The sequence below is a fragment of the Cajanus cajan genome, chromosome 6 (genome assembly GCF_000230855.2).
Source record: "Cajanus cajan strain Asha chromosome 6, NIPB_CcT2T_4, whole genome shotgun sequence".
Taxonomy (NCBI): Eukaryota; Viridiplantae; Streptophyta; class Magnoliopsida; order Fabales; family Fabaceae; genus Cajanus; species Cajanus cajan.
Window position 1 is genome coordinate 35255253 of NC_138522.1, and position 21035 is coordinate 35276287.

The 21035-nt window shown below is 36.9% G+C and overlaps 1 protein-coding gene across 1 annotated transcript in view; it reads right to left on the reverse strand.

Moving 5' to 3' along the window:
• Positions 1 to 892: 892 nt before the first annotated feature.
• Positions 893 to 21035, reverse strand: part of LOC109812483 (neuroblastoma-amplified sequence protein) — a 21117-nt gene continuing 974 nt past the window's right edge. Inside the window, exons 5-12 of the mRNA XM_083076962.1 lie at positions 20767 to 20942; positions 11601 to 12594; positions 9436 to 10406; positions 6816 to 6904; positions 6159 to 6518; positions 4580 to 5804; positions 4080 to 4345; positions 893 to 3759 (exon numbers count right to left, since the gene is read on the reverse strand). Of these exons, the coding sequence (XP_082933088.1) occupies positions 1165 to 3759; positions 4080 to 4345; positions 4580 to 5804; positions 6159 to 6518; positions 6816 to 6904; positions 9436 to 10406; positions 11601 to 12594; positions 20767 to 20942 (6676 nt within the window). The 3' untranslated portion in view covers positions 893 to 1164. The remainder of the gene's footprint in view (positions 3760 to 4079; positions 4346 to 4579; positions 5805 to 6158; positions 6519 to 6815; positions 6905 to 9435; positions 10407 to 11600; positions 12595 to 20766; positions 20943 to 21035) is intronic.

A 21035-nucleotide genomic window follows, 5' to 3' on the forward strand; every position in this document is an offset into this window, starting at 1 on the left:
TATGTATCTTCTTATATTATAAATGAAAAAGAATATTACAAGAAAAGCTGAAAAGTCTACAGACCAAAGCAATCACATCAAGCTAGAGTACAATCAGTAAAATACATTAAAATATTTAATAAACAGAAGAGACTTTCTAAATAAGTTATTCTAACAATTTTTTTTGGGTTGCTTCTACAAGCAAAAGTTACTTAAATATAATAATATTAACTTTTAACTAAAAAAAGAAGGAAAGTGAAGAGAAGAGAAGGGGAGAAAGGGAAGAGAAGATGGGTGCGGCTAACGAAGGAGGTGCAATCTTCGGAGGAGGCGTTCAACAAAACAATGTCTTGCTATAAGAAAAAAGAAGAGAAAAAGAGGAGAAGAACAAGAGAAAAAGAAGGGAAGAAAAAGAAAAAGAGGAGCAACGCGGTGGTTCGCGTGTGGAATGATAGTCCGACACTAGGAAACATGATGGTCCAACGCAAGAAGAAGAAGAAAAAAGTGTCATTGAAGAAGAAATTATAATGAAATTCAATATTAAAAAAATTATAAAATGTTAAATTTCTTATAATTACTTGAAAAAATTCACCATTAGAGTAAAAATAAAGTAATTACTTAACACGGATGTGATACAGTAGAAACTATCAAACACATGAATTTATACACCAAACAACTCTTTAGTTGCTCACATTGGAAATGCTCTAAGAGACAAATACTAGTTTCCTCAAACGTAAAATATTTTTCTCCCATGCACTTGATTAATTTGACACCGATTCTTCCATTCTCTAGATTTAATTGCCACTTCAATATTCTGCCTTACATTATCTACTAATAGGTTCAAAAATTCAAGAATGCAATAACTAGTTTTGTTAAACATACTATCGGTAGCTTCCTAAATAAATACAAAGAATTAAATGAAAATTTCTTGTGTTTCCGTCGAGTAGACAAATACACAAACAAGTCTCAAAGCCAGCTCGGAATACACATATACATGTATGAATGAAATTTTAATCTCTAACTATGCCTTTCTTTTGACCAAGCAAATCATCTCTATCCAAAAGAAAATATCTCTGTAAATAAACCCTTGGATCCTAATTGATATTGATATTGATATTTGATACAAATGCTACCCACTGCTGAAATGGATAAAAGGGTAGCGGGGTAATCAAATTGAAACGACTATCAACTAACACTAGCAGAAAGCAATGGCAATATGGTTTGAATCAAACTGCTCAGTTTGCCTCTCAACCTGCCAACAGTATTCTTCAAATTTTTACATTTCTTCTCAACAGGGAACTCGTTGACCTGTAGCATGTGCAACTGCATTTCCAGATATCTATTAAGACTGGCCCCAGCAATGTTAATGAGACGGAGTGATTCATTACTGTGCATAAATTTTGTGACAAGAAATCCAGCTAGAACATGTTGATCAGCCTTCACAAGTTCTGCTATAAAATTAGGGAAAAGGATCCTTGTGAAAAGAAGTAACTGATTCTCATGATCTTCATTGTTATTAATGCCTCTACCAGACACCAGAGCTTGTTGACATTGATTAGACAAGTTTCCAACCAAATAGCAGATATAAGAGAAAACAGTACCATAGGTAGAGTCAGTGGTGATAGAACTGAGAATCCCAGAAGATAAAATGAGAATTAATAACTCATGGTCCTTGCTCCTTGTTTGAGGGATGCCTTGTCTTGTGCTATCCTCAACTGCACCCAGGCACTGTAACTGTAATGTTTTGTAAGGCAGCAATAGTGCCATCTTCAAAGCCTGAAAGCAATCAATGCCAAGTGCTATCTGGGTTAAGCTGCAAGCATCATCTTCATCAAGCAACATAGCATTAGGTTTTAATGATGATTGATCAATCAGTCTCAGCACATCATTAAACCTAGATAGGCTTATGATTTTTCTGAAAATCTCCGCCCAACACACATGCAAAGGGTGAACAGAAGCAGAGTCTTCTGTCTTCTCTTTCTCAGGATTGTCTACTTCCTCAAGACTTTCCCATCCCTCGTCCCAATCATCATTGTTCCAGTCATTTCCTCCATCAGATGCTTCAGCAGTAGTTTCTCCATCTTTCCCTGCAGTGAAAAGTCCATCCCACTCTTCCAAAATAGCTAGCAGAGCATCAAAGTGGAGATCTTCAGTAGCATCTCCACACAACCTCAAAAAGCAAGACACTGCCGTGTCTGCATTCAACAGATCATCAGGGGTAATTTCTATGCTAGGATTGATTGAAGCCACAAGCTGAGATGATTTAAGAGCAACCAAAGTATTTGTAAACCTACTAGAAGAGTCTTTGTGATCTGGCAACTGCGTGTCAACATCAGTCTCACTCTTTCTACCAGCATAAATCAATTCATTCCAGTCTTCCCATGGTTGAACATTGGCCAGTATTTCTGTAGAGAAACCCTTAATATTTTTACCCGAGATGAATTGCATGAGCTCAAGCACAAAAACTCTGACAGAACTTGGCAACTGTAAATTGTCAGAGAACTGTACCATTCTTTCCCAAATAACATTTCTAACACATTGCATAACTTTTAAATCACCTTCTAGCTTGCTTAAAGAAGACAGTATATGATACAGGTTCTGGCTCTCATGGGATCCATTGATCAATTCTGACAAAATAGCTTCTAGAATATCTAAATAGAAACGCGGAAGATCCTGAGAACATGTACCACAATCAGAAGCAGAATCAGTTTCCAAAGATGCAACAGAAAAAACCTCTGCAACGGAACCAAAACCACAACCAGAAAAAATCATAGCTTTGCAGAAATTATAAATTTCTACAGAAGAATCACCATTTAAGCCGCAGTTGACATAGCCATATATGCTGCCCCAGCCCTGACTAGGGGAGATAATATCTTCCATCACCAATTTCATAAAAACCTTCAGACAATTCATTAAACATTGTGGATCAAAGCTACTAGTTTCTCCTGAATTTTCCTCCAACGCAATTTCCTTCATATCATCTGTCAATCTCAACCAAAAGTTAAGAAGAACAATAAGGCACTCTTGCCATGTTGAATTGTCAGGTAAAATTCCAAATGAACTGTAGAGAGGCATGATTACAGCGAAGTACTGCTTCATGATCCCTAAAGCATCAGACTGGCTCAAAAGCCTAATATAAATTTGGCACAAATCATAGCTTTGTTCAAGCTTATTTATAAAGCCTTGAAGGTATTCGGGAGTTCTAACACTAGGATCAGTAGTAACTGTAGTCTCCAATGCTCTCAGCGAACTTAGGATGTAATACTTGTAGACATCCTGCCATGACATGAAACCATCAGGCAATGAATCACCATACATATTTTCAAGAGCCTGTACCATTTTTGACAAAGCCGACAGGCTGCTTTCCTCAATACATGCATAAACTTCAGCACTAAAGCACTCAAAGTTCAAACCATGCAACCCAGCAATATTTTTAAAGTTCAGGTTATTGATGAAGGATACATTTTTGCATTCTTGCTCGATGACCTTGTAATATTGTGCTAAGCTTAGATTGACATTTACATCATCAGCCTGAACTACTGGTGATATATCTTTGGTACTTTCCAGTTGCAAGTAGCACTCTGATAACAAGCCATACACATAAGCAAGGCGAGGTTTATTGCAACCATCAATTGCAGGGTATACAATTGTTGAGATGGTTTCAATGGTTTTTGCACTATTACCAATTATTTCTCCTTTATAACCTGCAACTTCAGATGTAATATCATCATTGGTCCAAACATCAGAAACAAGGACAGCACTTAGGTAACGCAATAGCACCTACACCAAAAAAAACAAAAGTAATGAGGTCTCTTCAATGGATTATGCTGCATTTTGTTCAAAGAACTAGTTGACTTGAACGCTCATGCAGTTAAAGATGGGATGAAAATAAATTTATAATTCAACATCCCTTCAAGTGAAGACACTGCTGAACAAAAATACATTTATACTAACTTTATGATGAAAACTAATGATACTTGACACTGAATTTACCAAAAATAGCGCCGCCAAGAATAGAACTTTTACAACACCATCAATGAGCCAAAAGGAACTAAGACAAATAATTTCATTGTAAGCAATACATTTGCAAGTCCTCATACCTCAGTACAGTTCAAGTCATAAGTGTCGGCCAATTTTAAAACATCCTTCAAAATGTGCTTTTTTTCTAACTTCACTGACTCAATGAGAGAGATAACAACATTCTCAATATAGATGGAGTCCCTGGACAGAAAGCGCTGTGTTTCAACCCCAGGAATTATTGTCTCTAGTGCCCTTGAATGCTCAGTGAGACGCTTTTGCTCTTCTAACTTCAGTTTCCACTCTCTCCAAAATGAGGACTGTACCTTGCCCAGTCTATCTATATCATCTGAATTAAAAAAAAAAAAAAAAAAAAAAGTGTCTTGGTCAGTTATGGATGCCAAATAAGAGAGAAATGAAGGTGGATGAAATAAGTCCTTAATCAAAACAAGCATGATCAACAGACATTTTAAATAGAAACAATATACATAAAGTATAAAAAAATAATAATAAAAAAGGAGAAATCTAGGAGTTAACAATAAAATAAATACAATGAAAAACAAATAACAGAAAAGCCAATTACCAGAACTTGGCGATGCATGTTTTTCCTTAAACCTCCTTTTTAACAGCTCCTTCCGTTGAGCAGGATCAGTCCCTATTCCAGAGTTGTGTAGTAAGCTGTATGCCATCCCAACACTCATGATGCTACAGATTTCTTGGTAGTTTTTTCTTATTTTGAGCTGTTCTTCTATAATTTCTACCCCAGTAAAGGCATCCACTAGGTTCAGAAGATAGGAGCACCCCATTATATCTTCCTCTTCAGTGACTGGTGGTTCCATAATTGATTTTGCTAGAGAGGCAATCAGGTTGTCTCTGGGAGCAAATCCATTTCTGGCTAACCAGGACAAAATGGTTACCACAGCCTGTGTTCTGATGTTTAGATACAGCTTTCCAGCACTAAATTTCTTATGATTTTCTCCTTTCCTACTTAATTCAAGCAACCAAGGGAGCTGTAAAGCAGCAAAAGACAGAACTTTCCCATTTTCAGTCAAGATCGATGCCCAATCAGTTCGATCCCCAATAGCCAAGGTTTTTGCAACAATGGAAAGCAGGTCTCTAGTTTTCTCAAGATGAACATCCTGATTGTCATAACTAATACTACCAAACTCCTGAAAGCAACCATTTCCATCTAGTATATTCTGAAAACTTTGCTTTGGAAGTGAGTTTAGAGATGAGCCTTCAACAGAAAATTTGGAAGGATCTGTCCCTGTTGACATCATCAATGTTTCACACTGGCCTTGCATATCTAGATCTTTCCACGCATGGAGAAGCTCACCAATAGATTCCTCATCACAGTGGCTTAAAGCAAAACCTAATAGCTGCTTTCGAGAGTCCACATCCATATTATCAAGGGCAGGACCTCTTGCAATTGCAGCACATAAATCCCATATGTAACCATGCCCTTTTCGAGCCAAACCAAGACAAAGATCAAATGCCAATTGTAAATCACCAGAAACTGCAGCTTCTCTAGCGATAGCTTCCTCAACAGCTGATATGTCATCAGCAGATCTCAAGCCAAGAAGTCTGGCAACATTGATAAGTTCATCAACATGAAAATATGCTCCAGATTGATTTGTGATTGCTATTTTTATAATTTCCATAGGATCTTTTATTTGCCTGAATTGCATGGGCAGAATATTCACCCCAAGGTTTGGAAGTTTAACTGTAAGTGCATCAATAATATCTTCCTCTGCCTTCACATTTCCACTAGTCGGATATAGTTTAAGACATTCTCTAGCCTTCCAGATCTGGAACAAATCGTAGCAACATAACTAATTAATCAAATCATTTATTTGAGGGTAGGTTAGCATTAAACATAGCTGCTTAAAGACTATCCAGAAGCAATAATGGCCTTTTGAGGTGATTTACAACAGTTGAAAAGAGCATAATATATATTAAACTCTATATGGTTTCATTCCCTATTTTAAAGTGGGTCAAAAATGTCAAATCTATAAAAAGAAAAGAAGGAAAATGTTGAACAACAGTTCTTACAGCTGAATTCATGTTTGTGTTAATATGATGGATGCATTCTTGTGAGAAAGGGTAGCAAAGATTTAAAACATTAGACAACACAGGTAATAAGTTGTTACAGAAAATCTTACTTCAGAACAAGAAAGACTTGAAGCTGAGAAAAAGTACTCCCTAGCTGCTTGAATGACAAGGTTTTCAGCCTTCTCTGACGCCAAAGCAACTGAACTTGTACCCTTCAAGTAATTTCGTGCAAGAGAAAACTTCCCAGCTTTAAGAAGTCCTCTGCAGAATTCAGTCAAATTATACTCTGGGTCCAGAAAAGGAAATGCCTTTTCCCTCAAGTACTGCATATCACGCCACATGCTGGCCCATTCACTATCTGATCGACTAGGCTGACGACGAATAAATTTAGAAAGAATAAGACGTATAATCTGCTTTACACCCTTTTCATCCGATTGAGCCTCTAGGAAAAAGTTCAATGGCTTTGGGACCTGTATAGATCCATTATCTATAAGATAACATGGTAAACACAATCTAGCTACAAAACAATAACGTGAATTGTAGAATCAAATTTCCAAATAGTGAATTGTACTATTAATTTGATTTCACCATATAATCAATTGACATATGGCCTGCTAGTATTGAATTCTTTTGACCATTATCTGAAGAAATAAAACAGTCTGTCCGAATGCCATTTTGTGACATATAAAAACAGGCCAATAGAGATCAACTTCGTGAATAACTAAAGGTGTACAAGTTTGGTTGCTCATAAAGGACAAAGTACCAACCTGGTAAAATGCCAAAAGCCTCCCTGCTTCAATGTGACCTTCAGCAATTCTAAGTCTTCTCTCAAGGTCCTCAACTTGAATTGCACCATCTGTTTAATAATATATACATATATTAATATACTCATAAATAGGTTGAAACTAAATGTAACTGAATTAACCAAATGAAATCCACATCAATTCACTCAACAATGCATCCAGGCACACAGATTTGCAGGATGTGTCATTGGTACGTTTTGGGATTCAAATTATATGCACACCCCAGCTCCCCAGCTCAACCACACAAACATGTCAATCAAATATACAACAAAAGGGAAGCAAAACAATATAGAATAAAAGGATTGCAAGCAGAAATATCATCCACACTAAACAACTAAAACAAGAAAAATCATTTTCAGCATTGAAGCGAATACACTTTGCGAAAGAAACTAATTAGGCAAGGAACATGTTGCATAACTGTGTTCCAAGATCTAACACAAAGAAAATGACACTGACTTATAATACACAGGACTAAAAATAAACAAAAATAATACATAGGATGGTGAAACTTCCAAAAGTTTGGGTGAAGGTTAGCATGGAAAACTACAGTCATTAGAAGTTTTTATAAGACTAGTAATCCATGTGCCTGTGAAAAATATACAATGTGCATTTCAAAAGATTTGAAGAAAGTTAGGCATGAAAAGCCAGATTCATTACAAGAAAATTGTTATCCTGTTTAAAGTGTAGAAGAGGAAGGCTGGATGCCAGAAAAAAATAATTCAAAAGTGAGACGAAGCAAATACAAGCTTGAATTCTCCCAGATGTCATTAGGAAACTGGTTAGCAAGACCTGTATATCCTTTACCATATATATATATATATATGACAAAGGATTGTAACTTAGGATTTCCTGATGGAAAATATTTCTAGTTTTGAAAAATTCACCAGGCTTGCATTTAATTAATTCATTATATGGTTAACCCATTAAGTGAACATTGTTGACCACTTATTTTTGAAACTGTTGTGTCTTCACCAGTACATCTAGTGTACCTGCTTACCAACATTTGGCACCATTTCAGATTCTCCATAGTTTGTCTTGCAATTCTTACATTACAGACTTGATAAAAAACATTTAGTGCACCTTAAAGGCACTGCTTAAGGAATGGATAAATAGAAAGTTTTTATGTTAGGGTTGCACTGGAAATCACAGAGAAGTGCACCATTAACTTCCCAATAAAAAAATTCAAATTTTCAATAATATATAGATCAAATCAAATTTTAACTAACTGTAAAACTGCAAAGATATCATTAATACAATATTCCAAACCAATTATACCCGACGTAAAACAAATGGCTCGGGAATTGGGGAAAAAAATGCATCCACTGATCCATATGTATCAGTTGAGATTTCTATACACTTCATTGAAGGAAATTCCAAGGTAAAACTAAGCCTAAGCTTGGGAGATCATCCACAGATAATCCCCCTCAAGGAAAAAAAATATTGCTATTTCCTAAAATTTCCCCAAGATTATGAATAATAATTTGCTAAAAAATATGATGATGATCCCCTTTAGATCTAAATATTTTCTTCAAAAGTCTTGCTATATCTTTTGGCAACTTTATTTACTTCTTTGAAAGGGGGAAACTGTACATAAACTCCCTGAACTTATACCCAAACCTTTCAATTTATCCTTATTGATCCTTAAACTATGTGTATTAGATTTAATGGTTACCACATCTGCTGGCTTGTGATGTTTGGACATAGAATCGAGTCATTGTGAATGGGCAGAGCCAGGTGCTCTTATTTTACGAAGTGAAATGATCTTTTGACAGTTCATTACATGATTTAGATTGAAACAGCTTTTTTTTTTTAGATCTCCCATTATTAATTTCTTTTTTTATTTTTAAAACACTTTTTCTTATACACATACCAGTAAGTTTCTTAAAAAAAAACAAGAATAGGAGATGCATGGTCTTCTTTTTTGTCTCCTTTCTTCTCTCTCTGTGCAAAGCCCCAACCTTCATCTACAGGAAGGCTTCTGCTCCCAATGGTGTATACCAACTTTAGCCCCTCTTTAACATGCTAATACATGCTAAGATTTCTTTACAAACAACCCCTCTATAAGACTTCAAAAACCCACCAATCAACTGCAGTCTGATGACCTTTACCCTTTATGATCTCATGGCCCATAAATTCATGGGTTCCAACAAGAAGAAGACCAGACAGAGATGTGTTTCTTTCTTCTTTTTTTTTAATTTAATTAACTTAAAAAATATGGGAAAATGATTAAATATAAAAAATAAACAATTAAGGTTTAACCTAAATCAGCGGGCAGGATCATTTAACAGTTTTCACTGTTAACCATTTAACTCCTAGTTAACAGAAGAACTTATTGGGACAATAAATATGGTTTATGGATCAATTACAAGTAAATGAATTAAAAGTTAAGGTTGTCTACTTGCAGAAGGGTACAATTTAATGGCCCTGTATATTATTTTCCCTTTTATTTCTTTCAACTATTCTAGTGAAACCCCCAGAAACATTGACGAGCAAAAAACCACTCACCAAAACCGAGAAATTATTAAAATTAAAATTACAACATCTCATTGGTACTAGAATAGAATAGACATAAAGCCAAACTCACCACGTAGTTGAGGAAGTTTAGATAGTATTGCTGCCATAATACTCCATCTATCTGTAACTGTGGACAAGTATATGCATTGCAAGGCACAATCAACAGCTTCAACCTCGGATTTGAAATAGTCATTACTATGGAAGTTTCTGCACCCTTCCTCAATTACTTCCAAGCATATGTCCAATTTATTCTCTGAAGAAGTTTCCTTCAACCATCTGACTAAAAATGATTCATCTATATTTTGATTTGTAAGATCAGGAAGAGTGACATCTCCAATTAAGGATTCCTTGCGAAACTTTTCACGCATAAAAGGAATGGCTCTATTGTGCAATCTTTCAGTTACATTTTCCTCTTTGACTCCCTTAAGCATAAATTTAAATTTTTCATAGTCTGACAATTCTCCCCACATGGCAAGACTCATGTTGAAGCTCATTTCACAATCTTCATCATTGGAATAAATAATTTGATGTAAGAATAAGACATCCTGATGGTACTCCTGTAACTCAGATATGCCTTTGCGGAGAGCAAACTCGAGTAAGCTGAGGCAATTATCCAGCTGACCACTAAAATCGTCCATAGCTCTAGCTCTATTTTTATACCAACTTGAGAGCTCATCAATTGATGGCCATGGAAATCCAAGGAAATGCTTAACAAGAGGTTCAGTTTTGACTTGGATCTGAATATCATGGTTTTTAACTGATGCATTGATGAAGTGAACCATCTTCTCACATTCAACCCAATCATCCTGTCTCACAGCAACACTAGATGGAGGAGACCTCCCAGGTAGAAGCTGCCCATACATTTGTACAGGAACTGTTTCTGGGATGGCAGCTAAAATTTCCAACATAGAGGGAGACAAAGAATATGGATGACGCTTGAAGAGCAAGTTTAATGCACCAATTTTTCCACTTTCAGCAAGTGCTACTGCAGCTTCATTAATAGGCATAATGCGGAATTTGCTATATTCCTGCACAGAAAACCTGCAGAAAACTGTGTCAATGAACTTTGAGTCAGTGGAAACCATCAGAATTATTGAACAATCACAAGTAATCAATATCTTATCATTCTAAACCATTAACATGGCTATATCTCAGAATGTATGCACATATGTATGTCTAAAGTTTTATTGTTGATCTATATGGTACAGGGAGATGGGGTATTGCAACATCGTCAACAAAAGAAAATAAATAGACAAAAGCACGTTAAAGATTTAATTGATATAATCACAATCTTGAAGTTAATCTTAAATAACTTACCATTAAGATTTTAGAACACACAAGTAAATGACAATATTTCAATTTAAAGACCGGGTATATAGATTATAGTGAGTTTATTAGTTTAACATAAGTAACCATTTATTCAATATTCCTCCCCCTTAAATTGGCATTTTGGAAGGATAACCTTGGGAATCCAAAACTTATCTTATAAAGGTTACTTACTTTCTGATGATGTTATGGACCAAATTAAAAGAAAAAATCTAAAGAGCATACTATAATGAAAAAATTATTGCTAAAGTGCTGCATGGGAATACAAAATCTTAGAAAAGTTACATTCAAGCTAAAACAAAAGATTGATACAAAACAAATTTTAAGTTTTCTATAAGTCATTTTGCCTGATCTGTATTATGTGATGACAGTGTGGTTCTAGTTTTAAAATGGTTCCTCATCTCTACATTGCTCTGCCTTTATTTCTCATTGGAACTCTGTTTGGAATTTATGGCTTTCACTCAATGCTGCATGGGGACCAATGTTTTATTATCATGGCTACAAGTCTAGTGGCAAAATGCAACCCATGCTACAATTTGGTGCATGTGGTTGGATATAATTCTTGCGTCTTTAAGGAGGTCTCCATGGCACAAGAATTGATATAGATTAGGCACTTGGCTTCCATTTGGTGTAAAATACACAGATTTTTTGAAAGGGCTCCCCAACATATATGCTGAGGTATTAGGCAAATTTGCTTGATTGATGTTTTCTTTATCTTGTGTTTTGCTCATTGTTAAAGAGGATTCCCGATTCCCTATCCCCCAACTAATTCTAATTTCTTCTCTTAATGATATTATATTTTAATAAAAAATGAAAAATAAAATTATAAAAAAATTTAAAATATAACAAAAACAGCATAAAAAAGATAGTTTATTTTATCAAAATAGACATCTGTAACTTTTTGGATACCTGCCCATGTTTATTCCAAGATATGTTTCCAGCCTGTCTCTAAATTGCAAGATTTGAAGTCTGGCCAAACGAATATCCCATACTTGACTAGAATTATCATCATCTACTTCTGAGAATCTATGATGATCAGTAATGCGTAGACCATAAGCCAGCAAAGCTTTCACAGCATCTTCTGTCGGTCCAATTCTATCAACACATTCAGAAAGTACAAAATTTCTATCCTTAATATTTGATAAAAAAATATTTATTTCATTTACTCCTTGGCTAGAATTCAACCACTGTGACTTCAGAACTTTGTCTTTATCCAGTCCATGACTATCAGCAAAATCCAGAGCAGCCTCAAATCTTTTCTTGCTAATCAGTATATCATACATTTCCGGGACAGATTTCTCAGTAAATGAAACAAGGTGCCAGAGCAATCTAGAAAGGTGAATTTGACTAAGCCTATCATCAATTATCCACTCTGTCTGATGCAACTCCTCTGTCGATCCAAAATCAGAAGGATTATGGTTTTCTTTGGATGATAGACTTGCTAAAAGAAACACATAGCCCTTATATTTTGGTGCTCTTCCCAGAACAGGTAAAAAATATACAGGATCCTCTTCTGGAACTTTAAAACCATTAAGGATGTCAATCAACATAACCACACCATTCCTATCTACAATGGAAAGCATATGGTCACACCACCAAGTAAAATCCACAAAAGATTTGTTCCCTCCATTGGATGAATTATCAGACATTGGTGAATCATCTCTCTCTACCAAGACAAACCGGGAGAGCGTAAAACTTTCCTTGTCCATCTTAAAAATATGCAAGCACCCTGTCAAATCCAGAGTAGCAATGAATGTAGCTTGTGGTGAGATTAGCACCTTTGGATATGTCAGTTGACCTCTATAACCTTTTGGCTTTAAATATAATCCCTCAAACTGCAAAGAGAACAACTGCTCCAATTCTGTACTTGAATTCTTGCGCAACAGAGAAAGATGGCAAGTTCCTAAAGATATGTGTAACATGTCAGTGGAGAACTTGGACAAATAATGTTTGGCAAATAAATGACTTGTAAAAACTCTACACTCTATTCTCCATGTTCCAAGAATATAAAAGAAGAAATACTGTTAGAGAAATGGAAGATGTACAAGATCAGAGAATAAAATATGTTTTGAAATTCGAATCAAGATCGCATAATACAAGTTCAGTAATGAATTGCTCCATGTTCATGGTCCAAATAAAAAATATGGATTTCCATGTATATTCTAAGGCATGAAATCAGTGAATATGACCAATAAAAAAAATGACATGACTTGAATGGATGCCCACATGAAATAATCTCTTATAAAAAATAAACAACAGCAACAAAAACCAAGCCTTTTCCCACCAGCTACATGGATCAAACAATGCCAGAACATTCTGTTGTGAATCATGTGTATAGAGATGATGTGGAGTTAGTTATATCAATTAGGGGTTGGATATGTTAGGAGATATGTTAGTTAAGGGTATAAAAGGGAATAAGACCCATACCTGAAAGAAAATATTCATTCTATTGTAAAAACACAAATCTTCACTCTGCTCACTCTGATTAATAAAATTCTCTTCGGAATCTCTTCTATTCACGATTCCCTAGCTCTCATTTGGTTCTTCGGTTACCTAAATCCCTAGAACTACTTCTTTCCTTATCAATTGGTATCAACCTGTCCCTTCCTTTCGCAATCCTTCTCCATGGCCGAAAACACCAGGACTCAGGCAACAATGAAGGAGATGGAGGATCGTCTCGCAGCCCGATTAGAAACGCGTTTGATTGAGCTTACAGGAAACATCAAGAAGGCGCTGGATGAATCTTTAAAGAACAGCATTCAAGAAGTCTTCCGGAGTTCACACGAAGGCGATGACAGTCATCATTCTTCTGGGAGTGCGACTCAGCACAAGGGGTCTCATCCACATTCTTCTTACGGAACAAGACTGGCCAGAATCCATTTTCCGAAATTTGGGGGCGATAACGTGCATCAATGGATCTACCAAGCTGAGAATTATTTCTCTATTGATAATACTCCCAATGATGTGAAAGTCAAGATAGTGATCATCCACCTTGAAGGCAAAGCCTTGCAATGGCATACGGCATTCGTTCGTTCTGCAGGTAATTTTCCTATTCATAATTGGGCGGTGTACACAAACCTATTGATTGACAGGTTCGGTGCAGTCTGTGATGATCCAATGGCGGAATTAATGAAGCTGAGACAAACCACTAGTGTTGAGAAATACCATGAGGATTTTGATGCTATCGTGGCTCAGTTACAACTCTCTGAGTCTGAAGAGCATACGTTGAGCTGTTTCTTGGGAGGACTAAAGCAGGACATTCAAATGCTGGTCAGGATGTTTCCGCCAGATTCTGTGAGAAGGGCATTTACTCTGGCAAAGATGTATGAAGCTGCCAGTTCTCAATCCTCGGTAGTAACTACCCTCGCGAAACAGACTCAAAATCTTTCTAACCAAAAGTCAATACTAGGAGAAAAACCGGTTGCTCTACCAACTGCAGGGGTAGAAAACTCCAAGACAGCTCCCACGATTCACAAGAATCTTACCCCAGCGTATATGGCTGAAAGGAGAGCTAAAGACCTTTGTTACTTTTGCGATGAACCCTTTACTCAATCCCACAGTTTGACTCACAAGAAATTGCAGATACACGTTTTAGAAGTCAATGAAGGTGATGACGAAGTCTTAACACTTGATAGTGCTACACAAAATGAAGAAGTCGGGATGAAGGAGCCTCAAATTTCAGTGAATGCCTTAACAGGAATTGCCAATTTTAGAACCATGCGAATTACTGGTTATCATAACAAGAAACCTCTCCATGTGCTGATCGATAGTGGCAGTACCCACAACTTCTTGGATATTATTATAGCCAAGAAGTTGGGTTGTCAGATTGTGGAATTGGAACCTTTGAATGTGGTTGTTGCAGATGGAACTAAATTGCAAATTTCCTCAGTGGTACAGGAATTCTCTTGGACGATCCAGCAAACTACTTTCACTTCGGCTATGTTGCTTCTTCCTTTAGGTTGCTATGATTTGGTGCTTGGCATCGAATGGTTGGTGACATTAGGTAACATTACTTGGAACTTTGACAAATTGACAATGGAGTTTATCGTCCAAGGCCGCAGACATGTCCTTCGAGGTGCCTCTTCCAGTGGACTCCATACCATTAAAAGACAACAGGTACAAAAGACTCTACAAGACGGGGTACACCTTACAATGATCAGCCTATGCGAAGATGATACTTCCTTACTTCAATCTATGACTACACATGCGGCTCAACCAGCTATTCCACAAATCATTTTGCAGCTTTTGGATGACTTCAAAGACATTTTTCAGGAGCCCACACAACTTCCTCCTTCTAGACCCAACCATGATCATAAAATTTCGTTAATACAGGGCGCTAACCCTGTGAATAAACGACCCTACAGGTATGCAAGACATCAAAAGGATATTATAGAAGGCTTGATTCAGCAATATTTGAAGACTGGAGTTATACAACACAACACCAACCCCTATGCAAGCCCAGTGGTACTGGTTGGAAAGAAAGACGGTTCTTGGCGCTTATGCGTGGATTATAGAGATCTGAATCAAGCTACAATCAAAAACAAGTTTCCTATTCCATTGGTGGATGACTTATTGGATGAGTTGCATGGCTCTACGGTGTTTTCGAAAATAGATCTGCGAGCAGGTTATAATCAAGTCAGAATGGCCAAATTTGATGTGGGAAAGACAGCCTTTAGGACACATGGAGGACACTACGAGTATTTGGTCATGCCATTTGGGCTTACAAACGCCCCAGCCACCTTCCAAAGCCTTATGAATGACATTTTCAAACACACTTTGAGGAAGTTTCTATTGGTTTTTTTTGATGATATACTCATCTATAGTAAGTCCTTCGATGATCATGTGAGACATTTACAGCAGGTCTTGTTAACCATGCGAAAGAATTCGTTATTTGCCAAAAGGTCCAAATGCTACTTTGCTGTTGGAAAGGTAGAATACTTGGGTCATTTCATAAGTGGTGAGGGTGTTTCAACTGATCCAGCAAAAATAGAAGCTATGGTTCATTGGCCATTGCCGCAGTCCATAAAACAACTTAGAGGCTTCCTTGGGCTAGCTGGATATTACAGGCGGTTTGTTCACAGGTATGGAATTGTGGCTAAACCTCTCACTGATATGCTAAAAAAGAATAATTTTTCTTGGACACAGGAAGCCAAATTAGCCTTCCAGCATCTCAAGCACTTGCTGTCTTCTACCCTTGTCTTGGCATTACCCGATTTTAGCAAAACATTTGTATTTGAAGTGGATGCTTCTGGCTCGGGCATTGGAGCAGTATTGATGCAAGCTAACCATCCTATTGCCTATATCAGCAGACCTCTCAATAAACAACAACAAGCTCTCTCCACGTATGAAAAAGATCTCATTGCAGTGGTGTTTGCTGTCCAAAAATGGCGACATTACTTGTTAAATAGGCACTTCATTATTCGAACTGATCATCGCAGCCTGAAATATATCCTAGACTAGAGACTATCCACTGTTTTTCAGCAAAAATGGTTAGTCAAACTCATGGAATTTGATTTTTCTATTGAGTATAAACAAGGGAAAGAGAATGTTGTCGCTGATGCACTCTCTAGATTGGACTTACCGGAATGCCATGCTCTAGTTACTTGCCAATTCCAATCTGATTTAGTGGTCTGATTTAGTAGTCAATCCCGGATAGCGGAACGGAGCGGTCGACCCTAAAAACGGGATAGCGGGATGACGCGGAGCGGGATAACCGCTATTTTAATATTAATTTATATATATTAAATAATTAATAATATATATATAAAAGTTAAAAACAAACTCTAAATTCATGCATTAAACATCTGCTGAAACAAATTTAATTAAAAATTAAAAAAAAAATCTGCTGATTTAAATTTAATTAGAAATTTAAAAAAAAATTGTTGAATTAAATTTAATCAGAAATTAAAAATAAAATCTGCTGAAATAAATTTAATTAAAAATTAAAAAAAAATTGCTGAATTAAATTTAATCAGAAATTAAAAATAAAATTTGCTAAATTAAATTTATTCAGAAATTAAAAAAAAAATTCTGCTTTAATTAAATTTAATGAGAAATAAAAAAAAATCTGTTGAAAACTTGAAATATAAAATAGGAATATAAAAGAGAAAGAAGACAGACGGGGCACGAAGAGGGCACGTTTGAGCTGCTGGAGCGTCGGCGTCGGAGCTGGAGGCGCGTCGGAGTTGGACGACGTCGAAGCTGGACGAGCGACGGAGCTAGACGGCGACGTCGGAACTAAAGGACCGTCGGAACAGTGCGTCGGAGCTGGACGACTGCCTTGACAGAGAAGAAACGAACGTCCAGGGAGTGCGAGAGTAGAGAGAGAGGAGAGGGAGTGCGCGAGTGAGAAAAGGGAGACTTCCGCGAGAGGGAGGGGTAAAATTAGGGCAAATAAAGCCCAAAGAAAATACAAACTTACCCTTAATGAAGGGTAGGTCAGAAAAAGCGCCGCAATTCTCGCGTTTCTGGCCGCTCCGCTCCGCCGCCGCCACGGCCGCTCCGGCCGCGACACTCATCTGCGACGCGACAGCATCCAAATGGCGGGGTTGGGCCGCTCTGCTCCGATGCGTCGCGATTGCGGCCGCTCCGCCTGCTATTGACTACTATGCTCTGCAGAAAGTAATTTCTGAGATTGAGAAGGATCCATCATCACACAAGTATCACACTTGGGTTAATGGTGAACTGCGAAGGAAAGGGAGATTGGTTATTGGAGGTGATCAGACCTTGAGAAAAGATATCCTCCAGTGGTTACACGCCTCTGCAGTTGGAGGACATTCGGGCAGGCAGGCTACTCTACAAAGACTCAAAGCGGTAGTGTATTGGAAAGGGATGCACAAGGATGTTCAACTGTTTGTTCAACAATGCGTTACGTGCCAGCAATGTAAGTATGATATGACAGCTTCTCCTGGCTTGTTACAACCTCTCCCGATCCCGGGTCATGTATGGCAGCACATCACCATGGACTTTATTGAGGGCAAAAAGGTTATTTTTGTGGTTGTAGACAAATTAAGTAAAGCTGCACATTTCATGGCTTTATCCCATCCCTATACAGCTGCTGAAGTAGCCCAGTCCTTCATGGATAATGTCTTCAAACTCCACGGGTTCCCAGATTCTATCACTAGTGATAGAGATGCAGTCTTCACTAGCCAATTTTGGAAGGAGTTCATGAGTCTACAAGGGGTCCAGATTCAGTTGTCCACTTCCTATCACCCTCAGACTGATGGACAGTCTGAAGTGGTCAATCGCTGCCTTGAAACATACTTAAGGTGCATGTGTTCTGACTGTCCTCAACAGTGGTCCAAATGGCTTCCTTTGGCTGAATGGTGGTACAACACTACCTTTCATACTTCTATACAAGCCACTCCTTATGAGATTGTTTATGGACAACCTCCTCCAACTTATTTGCCTTATCTACCTGGGGAATCCAAGTTGGGATTGGTTGATAGAAGCTTGGTAAAAAGAGAAGAAATGCTAAAGGTTCTCAAGTTTAATTTACGAAGGGCTTAAGACAGGATGAAACAAATTGCAGACAAACACCGGACTGATAGACAATTTGTAATTGGAGACTTGTTTATGTCAAGCTACACTCCTATCGACAAGTTTCTGTTGCTCACAGAAATTGTGCTAAATTGAGTCCTAAGTTTTTCGGTCCTTTGAAGGTGTTAGACCGTATTGGAGCTGTTGCATACAAGCTGGATCTTCCTACCTCGTCTCGAATACATCCTGTTTTTCATGTCTCACAGCTCAAAAGGCATATTGGTGATCTGGTTTCAAGCCCTGCACTTCCTCTACATGCTGCTGATTAGGGGTGGGTATACGGACCGGTCCGGCCCGTTTAAGGCCCGGTCCGTAAAACCCGCGTTTTATACGGGCCGGATAAGTCCGGTCCGTAAAATAAATGGACTTATTTTTTAAGTCCGTATCCGGCCCGCCAAAATCCGCGGATAACGGACCGGTCCGCGGGCCTAAATAATGGTTCAAAAAAATAAATTTTTTAAAAATAAAAATACATAAAATTAGAAGAAAAAAATATTTTTTATTTATAAGCTAAATTTTATCATACTAAAATTTATCAATAGTTAAAATGGTTTAAAATACTAAATATTAAAATTTTAAAATAAAAATAATTACAAATACTTAAATAATAGTAGCAAATTTTCAATAATAAAAACATCAAAATGTCATAAAAATCATTCAAATGACAAATATATACCAACTAAACATAATTTTAATGTCATAATAATTTTAAAAAAATAAATACACAACTTAATATTAAAATCATAATATTTAAAAATATTAAATGTGAAGTCCGCGGACTAGCCCGCGAGCCCGCGGATTAAATCCGTCAAGTCCGCGGACTTAACGGGCCGGGCTCAAAAATTATACATAATCATACGGATTTGAAAAAAACGGGTTCGTTATCCGCGAAATCCGCGGGCTTACGGACCGGTCCGCGGACCCGGGTCCATCTACCCACCCCTACTGCTGATGCCATTTCTGACAAAGAACCTGAAGCAATTTTGGATCGAGCTACTGTAAAAAGGGGAAACAAAGCTGTCACGAAAGTCTTGGTTAAGTGGAAGCACCAACTTCCCGAAGATGCTAGCTGGGAGTTTTACTATGATCTAAAACAGAAGTTTCCTTCTTTTCATCCTTGAGGACAAGGATTTTTTTCAAGCAGGGGGGATTGATATGGAGTTAGTTATATCAATTAGGGGTTGGATATGTTAGGAGATATGTTAGTTAAGGGTATAAAAGGGAATAAGACCCATACCTGAAAGAAAATATTCATTCTATTGTAAAAACACAAATCTTCACTCTGCTCACTCTGATTAATAAAATTCTCTTCGGAATCTCTTCTATTCACGATTCCCTAGCTCTCATTTGGTTCTTCGGTTACCTAAATCCCTAAAACTACTTCTTTCCTTATCAAGAGTCCATTGACCTCTGATCGTAAATCCTTCTTATCAATTTGGCCTGTAGTTTTTCTTAATCTCCCTCTGGCTCTAGTGATAGGGCTACCCTCCACATAACCAACCCTCCTTACTAGTAGGGGTTTTATAAGTCTTCTCCACATATTCAAAAATCAGCTAAGGCAAGATTTTGCCATTTTTTTCAACAATAGTTGTTACCTTAATTTTCTATCTAATACAATCATTCTTAATCCTATGTTGTCTAGTATGCTCACTCTTCAAACACAACGTTCTCACCACTACATTGAGAAGAAATTAGAGTATGTACGTAATATAACTCATACAAGATACATATTTTACAGTTTAGACCCTTAATTAGGTGGTTTTGATAGAACATTAAACATGTAAAAACATTATAAAAAAAAAAAGTGCTAATATAGTCCAAACCTTCCGGTAGCTTGAAAACCCACATATATTTGTTGTGGAATTACTATATAATTATTTAAACTAAAAGCCAAGTCCTGAAATTATACAGAAAACGTCCTTTTCATACAGCAAAAAGATATAAAATCTATATTTCTTTCTAAATAAAATTTAAATGAAAGACATCAAACATTATACACATATAGAGAAGCCAAACACAGTATATAATTTAATCTGCATAAAAGTTCCTAAAATTACAAGCAGAATAAAGAGGTTGGAATAAAGAAGCTTGTATTGTAAGTAATTCAGCCTGAATTTTACCAGTTGAGGTAAAAGGTTCCTAATGACGCACGAACTTTATTTTGCTTTTGAAAATATTTTTTAAGATATTCTCTTTGTTGCTTTGCTTTCCCTTGTTAAAATAGACCAAAATGGATCAAGTGAAAGGTTCCTAATGATACAAAGTCATTTTAGATTCATCGTATGATATGTATTGGTAGGTTGTCAAATTGTATCAAATCATAAGATTCTAATACTATACATGGTATTAACAAAAGCAATAGCCGAAAATCATCAGCATTTCCTGCATAATCTTTTACCATATAGAAAGGGGTGTGTCTCTCAATATCAGACTAATAGTCAGAAGTAAACCAGAGCCTACATTGATTTGTTTGTCTATAATATAATGCACTGCTTAAATTCAAAACCATCACTTCTATAACATAGAAAATAATTACCAGAGTTCTTGTGAACAGCCACAAAAAGATTATGTTCAAGATGCCGGTCAAAGCAGAAAACATTGTTGCAAATCCTACTCGTGTGAATAGAAATGTACTTGGGAAAGGTAGAGCCACTCTGTCCCTGACTGATCTCAATTTGTTGAAGCGAGCCATCTGACGTAACAATGGAAAACCTACACCACAAAGAGTACCAACATTTTAAACTAACATCCATCTCCCTTGACAAGTAGTTCTCAACAATAAACATTGTTTTGGACCGTGAAATC